Genomic DNA, 17339 nt, shown 5'->3' with positions numbered 1-17339 from the left:
CGGACATCACACAAAGTTCAAAGAAGAAAAGGTTACCTACCAGTTCAACTCGTCCAAAACCTCCAACTCCAAGGGTGTCAATGATGTTGAAATCAGACAGTTTCAGGTTAGCGAAGAAGGCAGCTTCGGCTTCATATCTGGATTTTTTTATGCGAAAAAATGGAAATTTCTTAGAGGTGCAAACATGAGTACTGCGCAATACTGTACCCGCATGGCATGAGTGTGGAACAGCATTTACCTGCTTAATTTCCATCTTATCTCTTAGAGTTTGCTTTTATTCACACTCATTGTTTCACAGTTCCCAATTGTAGCATAGCTCCAATTTGCACAGTTTTCGAAGTGAGAAAAGCAAACATACCTACTGCATGCCTACAATGCAAATGTCTGGTACTGTAATTCAGCTCCAGCTACCCAACAAACGCTACATTTTGACATTTTCTATTGATCTTCTTGTGAAGAGAGGGTGGTTTTTTTTTGGTCTTTAAGTATTTTTGGAAGATAAAGTCTCTCATACAAGTTTCTCTAATCCACAGGCTGGCAGTAGTTTCTATAAATGTTTATTGAAAGTGGCAAGATCATTAAGGTCCCTGGAGAGAAATCACAGCCAGGTTTTATGAAATCAGATCCAATAAGCTGAGGGCTGGTGTGCAAATGCCTGAAATGAATGACTTCAGTCACATATTAGCATTCCTATAAGGATATCTTCAGTTCTTTTCCTTCTATAAACTCAACTTGGAGTAGAAATTCCAGCACAGGAGGTCCCAAAATCCAGATGCTCCCTCTTTAGCCCATGTGCAACTAGCTTGTAACAGAAGTTCACAAAGCCCTTAACTAGGGATGCATGCAAATCCAACACATGCAAGCCTGCCAAAATAAGCTTCCCATGACTATCCTCATGAATATGATTCCTCTAAAATAGCTCCTTGTCAAGGTTTATGGTATTTTTAGAAAGGCTCGGAAGGGAAATGGATGAACAGGATCCACCCACTCAATAAAGTTTGACATTCAGCTGCCGGAGAAGGCCCTGTGCATGAGCAACCTTTGGCTGTTGGTGACACAGACTTGTATGGGAAAAGAGCATTGACGGATCATGAAGAGAGGCATGGAAGGTGGGAAGGGGGAACTGGCTTGGAAACACAGTTTTTGATATTTAACTTCAGCCATATTATCTTGCAGATAGACCATAATCTGCTATTTCACCCCAGTTCTTCATTTGAGCATGATAACGCCAGAGTAAAGATAAAATAACATAGTGTTAGCTACAATCATATGTACATATCTGAGCTACAATCATATGTACATATCTGCCTATCCTTCTAATGTATCTTATCTGTCATGCCTGTTTCTAATCTAATTCAGTAATGGGATAACATTGATTTACTGACTTACTCCCCTCAAAATAACTTATTCATTCTATTTAAAACTGAAATGACATTGGAGGAAAAAAAAATTGTGGTGAAAGAGAAAAACTGAGAGGTGTCACAAAAGGTGAAAGGTCACATCACAAACCCCCAAATACAATGCAATAAAGTGCAATTTTATCTTGGGGATACTGTCAACAAATCAGATAAGCTCTGCTTTATTATTTATACTGTCACCAGATCCTCTCAGTGACCTTGCTCCTGTGACCAGAGCAGCCTGACTGCATCTGATTTTGGAAACTAATCAGCACCGAGCCTGCTTTGAACTTGGGATAACCTTGTGTGACACAGCTGCTTATTGATCATTTTATACTAATCATGAGGTGCATACTAAACCTGGAGCTGAAAGGAGCTCTGGTAAGAGAAAGCCATATTTGTATGTTCCCTTCTAAATCACCAAAGACACATCATTTTAGGGGTGACAGTGCAATGAGATGCGTCTAATTTTCATGATAAATGTATAGACAGCATATGAGTTATCTTCTGTTTTCCTGACCAGTTAAATACCTCTAATGATTTATAATTGCTAGAAAGATGAAATCCCAGCATGAGAAAATTTCCTTTCAGCAGTGAAACTACTGAGGCAAAACTGCTAGTCAAAAAGCCCTGCATTAAATTTGCCCAAGGCTTGGGAGTCTCCCTTGGTGGAAGGAGGCAGGAAAGAAGATGCCAGCCAGAAGGATCACTTGCTCTCAGAGAGGCAGGGAAATAGCTACCCTGCCTCCGCTGGGCAAGGTATTTCTCAATGCTGAGCGAGGAGGGGACAGGAGATGCCAAACAAGAGTGTCTCAGGAGGAGTAGGGTCTCCAAAGACATACAACAAAGTTAGAGGAAATTATCCTGAATAATGGTGAAGTCCTACCAAAATGATGCACAGTTCACATCATGTGACATAGGAGGACAAAACTAAGTCAAAGATGCCCCTGCGCTGGCAAGGAAAGCAGGATGTTAGTCCCAGCCCCTGGAAGATCCACCAATTCTCCTGAAAATGCCTTGGTTTGATGGGAACAGGGATATTCTGCTCCAGACACAACTTCTTCAACATTTTGTGTACTGAGTTGTAGAAGCTGAAAGCTCTGCTGATGGCCTTTCAAGTAAAAAAGATGTGATAATTTATTATTTTGTTTAAAAAAATGTACTTATAGTGTTATTTTTATTGTTTTTTGAAATCCCTCAGTTGATTCTTTCTGACAGATAAGACTGTTTATATGCAGTTAGTACATACAAGAGCAATGAAGCCTATGAAACAAACTAGATGCAGCTTTCTAGGCATCCTAGAAAGAAAAGAAATTTAAAAAATATATAGTAAAACTAAAATGTTTGTAAAATCAAGCATGCAAGCCCTTCACATGCTTACTAACAACAGGCACATCTGAATTCTGTTTTATTCACAGCTACAAAGGTCAAAGTCCACCTTCAAATCAAATTCCTACATGCTGAGAAACAGGAGTTATTCACTTCAGCCCTGCAAAGTTAAGAATAAATCTCATCAGTCTTTTAAATAAAAATACCCAAGTGCAGATATTTCCAAGGCATCTCATAAATCAGAAATCAGGGTGTAATCCTCACCCTAAAATTAAGAATATGAATTCAGCTTTCGTCTTTTAACTTTGTTAATTTGAGCATGTCTAAACTCTCTAAACAAAAACTATTAGGGTTCTGCAGTCTGTGCCCTAAGAAGTTCTAGGGACAAGCACATGGGATGTCTTAATTTTATCACCTCCAAAACAAAGGGGAGCCTTTTGATAGGGGAACATAGTGCAAAGAAATACAGAAGTAGTTTAAAAATCGTGGTGTATCAATTGGAATATGTTCAGCTCTGGACCAGGTCTAAGAAATCTGAGATACTGTGGAGGATGCTTGGGATATTCTTTGGGAATATAACAGAGATAGGATGAATGGGAGAGATGGTTTGACGACACTTGTGCAAGCTAATGTGAAAATAACTCAGTAATAACTCTGTGGGAAAGATATCTGTGTGTCAGGTCAGGGCATATTTATTCTGGGTACCACTTCGCAGATGCCACAGCCTCTTCCCATCTGATAATCAGGAGTCTAATGAGAAAGGCAGTTATATTCTAAATATGCAGCCATATAGTTGTGCTCTGAAATTTGACAAAGAAAAATATGACTTTTTGACCTTTGCAACAGTTGGTGATTGAAAATATTTGTATTTTAAGTTCATAATTTAATAGACAAGAGGTGTTTTAGGAAGACGTCTTGGGCAAGCTCTGAGATGTGAACACTGATCAGCATCACATCTGCATTCAGCAATGTTCTGGAGCTATGCAGATGCCAGGCTCAACCTTTCTATACTGAGATTTCTGGGATTTTCTGACCCTAATTGGAATAGACGTTATTCGGAAAGAGCCCTTCATGGGGTATTTTGGTACTGGTTCTTTTTAAACCAGCTATCAAAGGCCTGAATGCCCAGCAAGTCACAGCTGGAAATGCACAAAAATAACAGATACAGAAAATTTGTCAAAACATAACAAATCCAAATAGCAAGGAACAACAAAAAGTCCGTGTTTCATAGTGTCCTTGCTAAATGCCTATTCTGCTTCTTTGATAAAGAACTTTTAAAACGAAGGCTGAGATTTTCAGAGGAGCTTGGAGAAGGCAAGGTAGCAACTCCCAGTGCACTAATGAGGCTTTTTGTTTAATATAAACTGGGTTTTGTAACTTGTCCTATAAAACCAGCTCAACCAGAGCTCACAGTTCACTCCTGTAACTAACAGGAGAAGTAGCTTCTCCACTTGGGACTTTAGAAAACAGTACAGAGGAGGAAATGTTCACATATAGGTCAAACATGAGCATGCTGCAGAATCTCCCAATCTCTCCTCCAAGGTTTGTTGAAAATCTGAATGACGGAGATACCTACTGAAATCTCATTCAAACGACTGTCTGTATTGGTCATATGAGTATCGGTATCCTCCTATGGAAGAGTTGGGGTGTGGGATCACCGTTTCCTTCTCTCCCTCCAAATAAAATAAATACTCTTAAAGTGTCACTATTAAAGGACTTGGTTTTGTATCATCTTCAGCATGGACAGGTGTCACATGCAAGAAAACAGAGTTCTCAGGGGGATCATGAATAAATACCATCGTCCACATGTCCTGTTACTTTGAAAAAGCAGTGCTGGGGCCACAGCCAAAGCATTTGGGCAATGCCTGTTATGCAGAACAGGAGAGGAAAACATGTGGCTTTCTGCACTGCTGGAAATTTCCAACAATTTAAATAAGCAACTGCTTCATAGGACAACTATTACTCCAAAACACGTTTCAAGCTTTTTTTCCCCAAACTATAAATACAAAAATTCAGAATAATCTTAACTAGGCAGCTAAAAAGAATATATGAGAAAATGATGGGAGCAAAGGTTTGTAATTACCCAACTGCTCAGCTTTACTAAACTAGCTCATGATTCCTATCACATGAGCTAAATGTGTTGGGAAACATTAGACATCTGTTACCAAACAGTCATCGTGATACAAAACTTGGCTTCTCTCCAGCTGCACGCTGCCAACTAGATGTAAATTGTAACCAAATGGGAACCAACCATCAGCTCCCTGATAAGAGCGGATGGAACAATTTGGGTTGGATAAAACACAAGATTTTGGAGCCTTCCTCAGTGACAGGCACTTGCTCATTTAACAGCTATTTTGGTGGCCTTATATTCAGTTTTGTTGGCTGTCCCAGTCACTATAGCACCCATCGTAAAGGCAATGCACTTCTGCAAGCAAAAATAATGAATGTCTGCAAAGACTAGAATAACCTGAGTTGCAATAGTTGGATGGTGATGACCAGATCCTGTCTGCAAGAAAACATGTCCAATGAGCCTAAGACCCACAAATGGGGTGGGGAAAAATATCACAAAAGCAAACCTTATTTTCGTGCTTACTAAATTAGTTTTACCTCATTATATCTCCCTATGATTCTTACAATAAAGCTAATGTCTTTCTAGCATTCTGCTTCAGCTAATGCTACTCTTGAAAAATGAGTTTGTGATAAATGAAAGACAAAATTACCTCAAATCTTCGCTGTTGTCATTGTTTTTTTCAATACATTTGAATATACATATTTTAGCCCTGGCAAAATGACCGACCTGGAACTACTTGTGGTACCCAACTGCTGTTTGGCTGACTGGTACCTGAAGTCACAGAGAAACTTCTGGATGGATTAATGCTAGTAAGAGAGATCCAATACCAACCATGAATGAAGAGTGGCAGAAGATAATGATCAGATTCATGTAACAAGGAGGCTTCAAATCTGAAAGCGATGTGAGGGAGAGCAGATGTGGCAAATGCTGCTGCAGCTTCCATGCCTTCCCTTCCACGCTGGCCAGCTCTCTTGCCCTCCTGTTATGATTACTCCAAAAAGCTCAGATTTGGGTATTTCTGAGTGATTTTGGAGAACAGGAGATCTATGAATGGTTATATGAGTGAAAGCGAAATAAAAAGCGCCTTGCGTCATTTCCATGAGATCCTTACCTTCAACTACGCCCTGTTTGTGTGGGGCTCAGAAGAGTTAGCCACATTCAGGCCACAGACAGAAGCATGGTACAGCGAGACTGTATTTTACACAACCAGCAAGATCCAGAGCCTGGAAATGCCTGAAAGCAAATTCTTGAGAGGCATTGAGAGCAAATCTGTATTTTTTCTTGGTGTACTGCCACTCATCCTCTCAGAGGTCCCACCCCTGTGCAAAGCACTTCTATTCTAGCTTCTGCTTAAGATACTCATCCATTGGAGTCAGTGCATAATTTGGGTGGGGCAATGTCCCTTGACAAACTATTACTGGAAGCCAAACCCAGAAAATATCTGTACAAACCCAAAACCCTGTTGTGAAGACAGCAATATGCTCTCAGAGCCCAGTCAGCTCTCCACAAGCTAACACTGGCCAAAAGGAAAATGTTCACCCCAAAACTGCAGTCAGGCAACAAGAGCAGAGAATATGTATTTTCTAAGTACTGTCCCTTTGTGTGGCAATGCCCATGTTTTGTGTTTCTTCCTCCAGGTATCAAATGTCTGTGTCTCTCATGACACACAAATGCACATTTTTTACTTTCAAACATCCCTTTCAGATACATGCTATGATCAGTAAGAACACAAATATCAAGAAAAAGACCAGCTCTTTACCTATTTTACTGTCAATCACGTAACATTACAGAATTCATTTCAAGCTCCATCACATTACTGCAATTTATTTAGCTTGTTCACAAATATGGAATTACAAAATCATACCAGGACATCTCCATGGATAGTGAAAGCAGGAAGATGCTGATCAAAGACACCAAGCTGTTGGATAAAAGTACCGGCACAAGAAGACTGTGATTTGTCCCATTGGCAGTAAAGTTGTCCACCCAGCCCAGAGCTGTATTAGCCAGGGGCACTGACATGCCATTGCCCTAAATCCAAAAGGGATTTTTTGCCCTTTAACAGAGACACAGGGTTGAGGCAGATTAGTATGTCCATAAATATTTTCTGCATGGTATTTGCTAACCTAATGTTAGCTCGCTCCTGGGAGGGATGGGTTTTATCCACAGATCTTGACTTGTTAGAGTAAGGATTTTCTTGCAGATGAGGATTTGCTGCCCTCTGCGGAGGAAGAACAAGGAGGAAAACATCACATTGATTTTGTACTTCTCCATTTTTTCTAATTGTGAACAACACTGAAAAACTAAAAAGTGTATATCAATCTACCTACAGATACATGTAGAGGTGTATCTGCCTACTGATGTATGTAGATAGACGGATACACACCTTTTACTTTTTCAGTGTTGTTTGCAATTAGAAAACATGGAAGACTGGAAGACTGAAGATCAATATGATGATTTCCTTCTTGCTCTTCCTCATTGGAGGGCAGCAAATACTTGTCAGCAAGTCATCTGTAAATAGATATAAGGAGAAAGTATGATAAATGATAATATAGCTTCTCCTTATTTCAGGTCTCCTTCTTCCAGACCATCTGTCTGAGGTCAGCAGTGCAGTAGCTTTAATTCCTGACTTAGCTGCTACCACTTCCTTCTATGTCTTATACCTTCAACTGAAAATCCAAATCAGGGAGATTTCATCTGGATTTTTAAAAAGCAATGTGCTCAGGGAGACTATGCAATTGAAAGCTGCAGCTGCATGGACAATTGCATTGAAAAGAAAGGGTTGTCTTTCTTTTCAAGTTCATGCTGTCAGGGCTGTGAATTTCTCTTTGACCTACTAGCACTTGAACTTACAGTGTACTTGCCTTTAATGACCTTCAAATCAGGAGAAATAGCATACCTCCTGGTTTAGATTTTCTTACAGAAAGTGAACATTTAAGTTGCAGCTAAAACAGACATTAAAGCTATGGCATCTCTAACTTCCTCTGGAAAGGGAAGGAGATCTGAAATTAAAAACATAAAGTTAAAAAACTAACAAAGAAATGATCTTCCCTATTTAAAAGTACATTACTTTTCAATTAGAACTCCACAATGTGATCATGGTATTATGCTGTTATATTAAGCTGTGCTCATTGTGAGTTGTTTCAACAGTTAAGCAAATAAGAGATTTGTTTGAATTATGGGGCTTTGCAGACTTTCTATTGCATGGAGACCAATTTCATTCATGTAATTGAATGCATTAAAGTACAGTCAGTTAAAACAGTTCATAAAGACTTTCTCATCATCCAGGCTCTTAAAAAGTCTAATACTGTTGAATTCCTAAATGTGACAAAAGGTTGGTAATACCTTATTAAACAAATTATGCCTATTAGGTTCTGTCTTGCACAAGTAAGAGCACTGCAGTGGGACCTTATCTGAACATAGGACATGCAAGGAAGAAAAAAAGCCCCCAAACCCAAATTTCACAGTTTTCCTTATGTTTGCTGTAGGAACTTGTCCTCTTGTAGCTTGGGGAAATGCATCACTCCCTTCAAAATGCATGACTGCTCCCCTGTCTATGCTCACAATCAACTTGATCAGAAAAATCCACACCTCTCTGATTTAAGCAGATGCAAGAATCTTGTATGAACATGAGTGTATTTTGATTGCCTTTATTCTGTTACTATACTACTTCACAATACTAGTCACTCATATGCCAGAAGTAAGTACAAATTTTTGTGTATGAACTGAACATGATTTTTTCCCTTCTTGTTTTGATGAAACAGTTTGCATGAGCAGAGTTTCTGTATCATTGATTTTCATGATTTTTTTTTTCTGTTAAGCAGACAAACAAGGCTAACTGGATATTTCTTACTGTGAAATACCTGTTAATAAAAATTCATGGCAAATCACTGATTGCAGTACAAAGCCATGAATTAAAGTGGTTGCATACAGCTAGTGGTTCTCCCCAGATTCTTTCCTCACTGCCTGGATCATGGCCATGAGAAATCTGAATGCTCTCTGAGTCTGTCTGGGGGCTGCAGATCAGCGAGAAAACTCACAGTGTGTTTTCAGCAGAATAAATCCTTCATTTTTAGCTGGGATACAAACCACTGGCTGAAAGGGAGGTGATAATCCTGTACAGGTGTGAAGTAGAGTTCTTTCAATCAAGCACAAGATTATCAGGTTGTTTTTTAGGGAATTGGGTCCTTGTTTTTCACTGAAACTGAGAGGAAGGTGAAAACAAAAAAAAAAAAATAAATTTGGGAATCTGAGTTTTGCAAGTGAAGTAACCAATATGCCCACATCACTACCAGCCTTCCTGCCTGCCTGCCTTTGAACACCTAACATTTGTGCAATGACAAGCAGAGCAGCAATAAGCAGCATTGCAGTGCCCAAACTGCACCCACCCAACTTACCTGGACTGCTCTGCAAACGCTCTGCTGAACCTGAGTGGTCCTGGTCCTTGCAATACTACATCAGCCTGGGCCCTATTTCATGACTGTATTAAATATGTAGTTCTACTGACACATCACTAAAATGTGTGTTTTATTTTCTAGATCCACATGTTCCTCCTTTTTTCTCTAATGAAACAGCCCAATGCTTCCAATAAGGCTCTCATTTGGCGTCCCACTTCGGAAAATCCCACTTTCAGCTCTGGTTAAAATAATATTTCCACTTTTGAAATATGCCTAATGCTGAGAATATCCTGAAATAGTTCAAACATGATACATGACAGTATAGACTTACTTACAAAAACAAGACTTTACTCAATTTTAATTAAAAGGGGTGGAGGGAGGATGTGGAATATTCCTTCCTCTGGTGGTGTTTCCTGCTCTGTACAGTATTAAAAGATATTGCGCAAGGAGGGGGACCTTTTTTTTTTTTCTTAACACTGGATGGTGAAAGCTGATTGAAGAGATGCAAATGTTAGAACCTTCAAATGATTTCAATCAAAATTGGACTTGCTATCATGTGGGTGCTAGCTGGAGACCAAAGAAACAGTCTTGTTGCCAGTGCATCTCTGTCTTGGCTTGGCAGTGGGGGACTGAACCCAAAACAGTTGCCGACAGCGCTATTGTCTACAGTAGGCTGGATTAACGTTGGGTGGAAAACTCATTGCTGACAGTGGAAAAGTGAAATGTGACCTTTTCCAGCTCCAAGATGCTGCTACCCCAGGCAGCAACAACAACATCTGGAATTTAATGGAAAACAAAATTCCAAGGGAAAGCAAATCATTTTTCATTGCGCCTCAAACACTGCACTCTGACATGCCAAATGAAATTGGCATCTCAATTTCATTTGAATGAAATCAAATCAATACAGATTGAAATATCTTTTAAGAATGTTATCCATCCAGATCTTTTTTTTTTTCCCAAATGAACTCTTGCTGAAATCATGAATATCTGTACAGCATTTCCTTGCTGACAATTCAACACTTTAATTAAGAAAAATCCCCACCAGTTTTCCTTGTTCAATGGGCATCGTCACAGTTCCTGGGTGGGAGAAATACTGGTTTACTATCTACATATGCCCCATTGTCATCACATTTCCATGCAGTGGATATGTGGTACAGGGTTTTTTTGTTTTACTTTGGTTGTTTGTTTTGTTTTGTTTTGTTTTCCTCAGTTTTACTGTGTTGAAAAGATCTTCAAGTGAAATATTACACCCACTGGACAACAAAAGGTAGCTATTATATGCTTTAGCTCATTGCACTGCACTGCACTGCACTGAGTTTCACTTCCCAGACACCCCATTCCAACTCCCAAGAAAGCTGTTCTTGGCTTTTTTCCACAGCTGTGCTCATTACAGCAGAAGAGTTGGGTTAGGATCAGATTGCAAAGAAACGTTTATTGTGCTCGAAGACACATACATTGCAAAGAGAAAGCTCTTCTGTCTGGCTGATGAGAATATACTGAGAGCACAATGCACTTCAGTTGGCTTTCTTTTTTTTTTGCTATTGCAGCACCCTGCAGTATTATGCCTTAATGGCCTTCTTGGCACATTTCTTTTCTCACATGCTAATGCTAGTACAAATAACCAACCTTTTTGAATAAAGTATTAGATTCATGTTGCTGGGTTGAAGCACAACATCTAACATCCCTCTGCAGACTGACACAGCTTCAGTCAAATGCAGTTCACCGAGGAACTGCCAGGGACTTTTCACCTATAACATATTAATTCTGAGTTTATTCTTTCTAAATCATGGTTTAGTACTGAGATAAAATTCAGACTGAAATCTTCAAATTCACCAACTAATTCAGCTACAGCTTGGGTGTAATGCGTGGTAGTGAATTATATTTTAGCACTCAAACCCTAGTTTTTACAGTAATACAAGCTCAGTGCAAAACAAACCTCCTGTGACTGTGTGCTTGCTTGTCCCTAATGATAACTGCCCATCAAATACAGAAGAACAGGAAGTATTACAGTAAGGAAAGAGACAAGTCACTAACTTCCCTCTAATCTCTTAATGAGTTCTGAATTTAGGTGTTTGGATCTGTAGACAGAAGGTGGAATGAAGTTGCTTTTTTTTTTCCACTCTTCTTATTTACTTTTGAGAAAATACTTTGCATATCACAGCATCACAGGATCACGAAGACATGCCGCAGCAGTCCCAGGCCTGTCCCGGCAGAGGTGGATCCACTTCCACCCGTTCCTCCACACCTGGTGGATCCAGCTCCATGGGCTCCACGGTGCTGGGCAGAAGGCTAAGCCAGTCCTTGCCTGGGACTGCCCAAATGGGATGCCTTCCATCCGGGATGTTCTCAGGCCAGGGTGCCAAACCAGGGGGTCGTCCAGTCCCACGCCTCAGACCCATGCCACCGTCAGCTTGATTTTCACGCGTGGGTCCGGCACTGCCCTCTGGTTTATGGCCATTGCTGGGTCCTGCACTGGGCTCCGGGCTATGGGCACGCCTCTGCTCCCTGCGACTGTCTGCTTGATGCTCCCGCCTTTGCTCCACGTCACCGTTGCTCCTAGGGTAAGGCCCAGGCCCCCTGTCGCTGGCTGTGTGAGGGGCCAGCCTGTTCCCCACATTGTTGCGGTGCCAATGGTACCGCCTGTGTGTGTCCGTGGGCTGGGCACCAGAGGTCCCTCAGGCACTGGTGTCTCTTGTGCCACTGGCGCTCTCCCTCCGCCCACGACACATCTCCTTCTGCTCAGGTGCATTCCTTCTTGGTGCTTCACCGCACTGCATGGCTGTCCTCGCACACAAGGAGGCCTGCTTCTTGCCTTGCTCTTCTGATCTCCTTCCTGCAGCATGAGCTGGCAGTCAGAGGGCCCAGATGCTCAGCGAATGCTGGGCCAGCTGCAGGGGGCCTGTTTTATAGGGCCTGCAGCAAAGTGGTAGTCACGATGGCCTCAGCAAGCCTCTGCGATGGAGTGGCCTATGCGTGGCCAAAGGCGGCGGTGCTGGGAGCGGCCTGGAAGATGCCCTCCCGTGGACAAGGAGAAGGGTTGGGGGCTGAGGGCCCCTTTTCTGGGGCTGGGTCCCCCACCCCATTTGGCTTGCCAGAGAGAAAGGCTGCTCCTCAGCCACAGGGACTGCCCTGCATCTCCCATCCTGTGCCCTGGGTTTATTTTTAACACTGCGTTTTAGGCAATTTCATTCTATTCTTTACGGAGAAGAACAGAAGCAAGGTGCATCTTCAGCCCTAATTCCCATGTGCGCTTTGTGCTCCAAGTGAAGAATTTCTTCCTCATGTCACATCTCATCTAAATCTCCCCTCCGTTTGTTCAAAGCCATTGTTCCTGGATCCATGGCTACACTCCCTGATAGAGTCCCTCTCCAGCTTTCTTCTGGGCCATTTTTATGGGTAAGGTTAGGTGGCAAAACAGCAGGACCTAGGAAATTGCAGCCTTATCTACCTTGTTCCACACATTTCACATGATGTTTTCCAGCTTAGGCTCTAGCCTCTCACCAGTGTAACACAGAATCATTAAAGTTGGAAAAGACCTTCAAGATCATCTGGTCCAACCATCACCCTGCTACCAATATCACCCTCTAAAGCATGTTCCTATGCACCAGGTCTAGCCTTTCCTTGAACACCCCCAGGGACAGTGATGTCACCACTTCCCTGGACAAACCATTCCAGTGCCTGACTGCTCTTTCTGAGAAGAAATGTCTCCTACTTGTTTTAATTGTCGCAGAGCAGTGCTTACTGAGTCAAGGACTTTCCAGCTTCTCACACTGCCCTGCCAGCAAGGATGCTGGAGGTGCAGCAGGAGCTGGGAGGGGACAGAAGCAGGACAGCTGACCCAAACTGGCCAAAGGCCAAAAAGAGCAAAGGACCAAAGCTATTTTAAGGCAACTTGTCAGAGTCAATGTGGAAGAGCCATGGCCAACTTACAATGTTAGAAAGCACTTCCTAGGTAAGCGAGATGTGATCTCAAGGAAAATTCAGTCTAATTACAGTTTCATGTTGCTCAAATCACAGTTAATTCTGCTTGTTGCTCTTCTGCTTTACAAAATCTCATGATCTGATAAGTGTATTGCAAACTGCTAATTAGAATCATAGAATCATAGAATATCCTGAGTTGGAAGGGACCCTTAAGGATCATCAAGTCCAACTCTCGACACCGCACGGGTCTACCCAAAAGTTCAGACCATGTGCCTAAGTTCACAGTCCAATCTCTTCTTAAATTCAGACAGGCTCGGTTCAGTGACCACTTCCCTGGGGAGCCTGTTCCAGTGTGCAACCACCCTCTCTGTGAAGAACCCCCTCCTGACGTCCAGCCTAAATTTCCCCTGCCTCAGCTTAACCCCGTTCCCGCGGGTCCTGTCACTAGTGTTAATGGAGAAAAGGTCTCCTGCCTCTTGACAACCCCTTACGAGGAAGTTGTAGACTGCGATGAGGTCTCCCCTCAGCCTCCTCTTCTCCAGGCTGAACAGGCCCAGTGACCTCAGCCGTTCCTCGTACGTCTTCCCCTCAAGGCCTTTCACCATCTTCGTAGCCCTCCTCTGGACACTTTCCAACAGTTTCATGTCCTTTTTATACTGTGGTGCCCAGAACTGCACACAGTACTCGAGGTGAGGCCGCACCAGCGCAGAGTAGAGTGGGACAATCACCTCCCTTGACCTACTAGCGATGCCGTTCTTGATGCACCCCAGGATACGATTGGCCCTCCTGGCTGCCAGGGCACACTGCTGGCTCATATTCAACTTGCTGTCTATCACGACCCCCAGATCCCTCTCTTCTAGGCTGAATTAGTTCCCATGGATCCCAAATCTGCTCATCTAACCATGTAAACACTTAATGGCCCTTTTGCCTCCATTCTTAATGTAGGACCATGTTGCTTGCATAAGTAAATGCTCACCATGGCAATAGCAATACTCATTAAAAAGACTCGATTGCTCTATTCTTCCCCTAGATTATTTTTTTTAATGTGGAGAACAAATCAATATACTGATGCTAGACATTTTTATATATCCAGCTCACCATGTTTGCTATTTATTGCACATTTGTTAAAGTCCCATGGGTTTCAAACAGTGAACTCTATGTTTTGCCCAGCGACCTGTATGAACTTGCTTCTTGTTTTTAAATGGCCCTAACTTTCTAGGAAAAAATAGCTTCCTAAATGGTTTCCAGGTTGATGACTGCTCAGAAGTCATCATTACTTTGAGCAAACTTGTGTCTTCTCAAGGGCTGCCCAGAGCCATTTTTGCAATGTTTCCTATATAACCTCTTCCAAGTTGTCAAGCAGACCCATGTGTGACAGGACCTGGAGACGCTGCTTCAGCAGATGGGTGAACTCTGTTTTTCTTGGCAGAGTTCAGTGGCTCCCCCAGTGTGCCCACAGATCACCAAAGAAGAGCTGTTCATTGCACTGGGGTCACCAGACCAGACCTCCAGAAGTGTTACTATGAAACCATCATTTGGCAAATGTCAAATGCTGGCACTGCTGAAGTTGTTGCATCCGGAATGTTTCATCCTAACTTACTTTGAAAAAAAGGTGACATATAAGGAGAAGGCGGGGAGGAGGGAAATATTACATAGGATCCTACTGAAAAAGTGGGAGCAGGCAGGAAGCAGATTTTTCCTTACAAAGCAAGTACGTGTGCACACAAAGCGAAATTTTCACGCTGCTTGTTTTTTCTGGCAGACAGATGAAACTGTGGGAAGAGATCAGTGAAACTGGGTCCCACTTAACCAGCTCTGTCCTGATACTACCCTGTGCTTAACTTCTTTTAATTTGACTTATTTGCTAGGACTTTTCATCCTTATTGTATCACTTTCAAAAGCAAAATCCATGTCTTGGGCCCTGCCAGATACATAGGCAGGCACTGGGGTCCTTCAGGGCAGGTCACTTGTATGCATTGTGCCCTGTGAATCTGGAAAACACCCTGCAACATCACAAGGAGTGTATCCTTGAGCCTCTCTCCTCTTCCAAGATGGTCCATGGCACAGAAATGGGATTGCACTTGCTGCCAGTTCAATCCCTCTCAACACACAACTCCATCTGTAAGAGGTCTGCTCATCCTGAAGGACACAAGTACCTGCTTTCTTCAAGAAGTGGCATATGTATGTCCTACCACTGAGTGACTGCAATAGGACATGCTGTCATATGTTCACTGTCACCACACTCCAAAACTTACAATGAAGTATGGATTTATGTGAGACTCCTCTTATTGGAAGATTGATCTCCCTGTTGAAATGAAACTCCAACACCACTTTAGACAGGAAGATAGTGAGAAGCCAGGGAGAAACCCTAGGTTTGAAGAAAAGTAAAAGAGCTGCCACCAGACACAGGTTGAACTTGTGAATGCAGGCGCTCAGCTTGCACAAGTCTAAAAGCCATTTCCTTTTCTGCTTGGTCCCAAAGCAGCCACCTCTGCAAACTGCTTCTTCTCACTATTAGCTCTGCAACTCTGCCAGACAAAAAAGGATCAGCCTCCTAGCAGAAGAAGGACTTGTCAACAGGACCCCTGGGGTTGGTGTGAACTGGGAGGTGGCAGAGGGTGAACTGAACAACTAGCCATCAGTCAGACAATGCTCCAGTTGCACCATAGGGACACAGAAGTCCAACACGGGAAAGGAGAGGAGGAAGAAAATGCTCAGGTCTCCTGAGCACATCTGCCAGACTACTGACGCGCAGCAACAACAGACTGCTGGGGAGGTAACTTGCAATGGAAAAATGCTGCTATGATGATGCTATTGATGAGAACTGTCCTAAAGAAAAGTGTGGAGCCAGACTCTGTAGCACAGATTGAAGTGAACAACAGAAGAGTATAATAATAACTTCCTCCTAGGAAAGAGGAACTTCCTCAAACTTGTGATTTGATGATGAACAATATGCAAGGTCCAGTTCAAAGTACTAACACTGAAGAGCCTCCCTATAGGGGGAACCATGATGTACTGAGATTTCACATGGCTGAAGGTCTGAAAAGAGGTTTAAAATAAAAGCACAACTCTTGCACTTAAAAAAAAAAAAAGAGTAATTCAAGTAATTCAAAGAGCAGTTAAAACTTTGTTGGGAGAATTAAATCTTAGCAGAAGAATGTAACTGGCTGGAAGCATATAGCAAACATACATCAACGATGGACCTAGGAAAGGTCGGAAGGAAGCTGGTGTGGCTTAACAGCAGGATAAGATAGTATACTAAAAGCAATAAAGCATCCTTCAAATATGAAGAGGTTTCGTATAAGAAAAGAAAAAAGAATAAAAAAAGAAAGAATCAAACCCTGTCCGGTTAAAAGGAAAAACACCACAAAGAAGGGCATTATACATATATATATATATACATATATGAAGTAACAACTTCAAAAGGCTTAAAAACAAATAATAAATCCTTCTCAATCGCAGCAACAGCAAGAAGCCTGACGGTAGGCTGTAGGGTCTCCAGAGGATCATGCTCTAGAAAGAGCACACTGAGAAGAACAAAGCCATGTGAGGAAACACTCAGTGCACTTTTTACCCCTCGGTTCAGCATGGAAGATCTTGGGGAGATCCTGCTACCGCAATCTTCCTTCCCAGGGGAATCACCATCAATTGAAGTGTCAGTAGGGGACCTGAGTCAACTAAATGAATATTAACACATCTCCAGCCCCAGATGGTGTTCACTCAGCACTTCTGAATGAACTCAAGGTGAACTACTAACTGTGGTTTGTAACTAGCTCTGCTCACTGAGGGATGGAAGTGGCTTTTTGATGTGATCCAGAGTGCTGTACACAACTAAGCCCAACATCTGTACTAACAGAATTAGTTGACACATGGATAAATCTGACTTCTTTGGGGAAGAGCCAACTTGCTTCACAAGTCTACTGGAGTTCTTTGAAGAAGTAGACATGCACATGGGCAGGAGAGATCTGGTTGATATAGTTGGCTTGGATTTCCAGAAGGCATTTGACAAGGTTTGAAAGACTGTTAGAAAAATTAAGCTGCCATGAGATAAGAGGAAAGGTCTTTGAATTGATTTAAAAAAGGTTAAAAATAGGAAACAGCAGATAGTAATAAGTGGCTGGTTTTCCTAATGGAAGGAGGCCAAGAGTTCTTCAAATCTCTCCTGTTCAACATTTTATAGACTATCTGTAAAAGGGAGGAATAAGTAAAACGACAACATTGGTTGAG

General features: G+C 42.1%; 1 protein-coding gene across 5 annotated transcripts in view; it reads right to left on the bottom strand.

Annotated features, from left to right (window-relative positions):
- The window catches only part of PRKG1 (protein kinase cGMP-dependent 1), a 467251-nt gene that overhangs the window by 35382 nt on the left and 414530 nt on the right, over positions 1 to 17339 (bottom strand). For all 5 annotated transcript variants that reach the window (XM_082764357.1, XM_082764356.1, XM_082764358.1 and 2 more), the window contains one exon: positions 41 to 137. In XM_082764357.1, the coding sequence (XP_082620483.1) occupies positions 41 to 137 (97 nt within the window). The remainder of the gene's footprint in view (positions 1 to 40; positions 138 to 17339) is intronic.

The sequence above is a fragment of the Aythya marila genome, assembly GCF_965140915.1.
Source record: "Aythya marila genome assembly, chromosome: 7".
Classification (NCBI taxonomy): domain Eukaryota; kingdom Metazoa; phylum Chordata; class Aves; order Anseriformes; family Anatidae; genus Aythya; species Aythya marila.
This window is presented reverse-complemented; position numbering and strand designations above follow the sequence as displayed.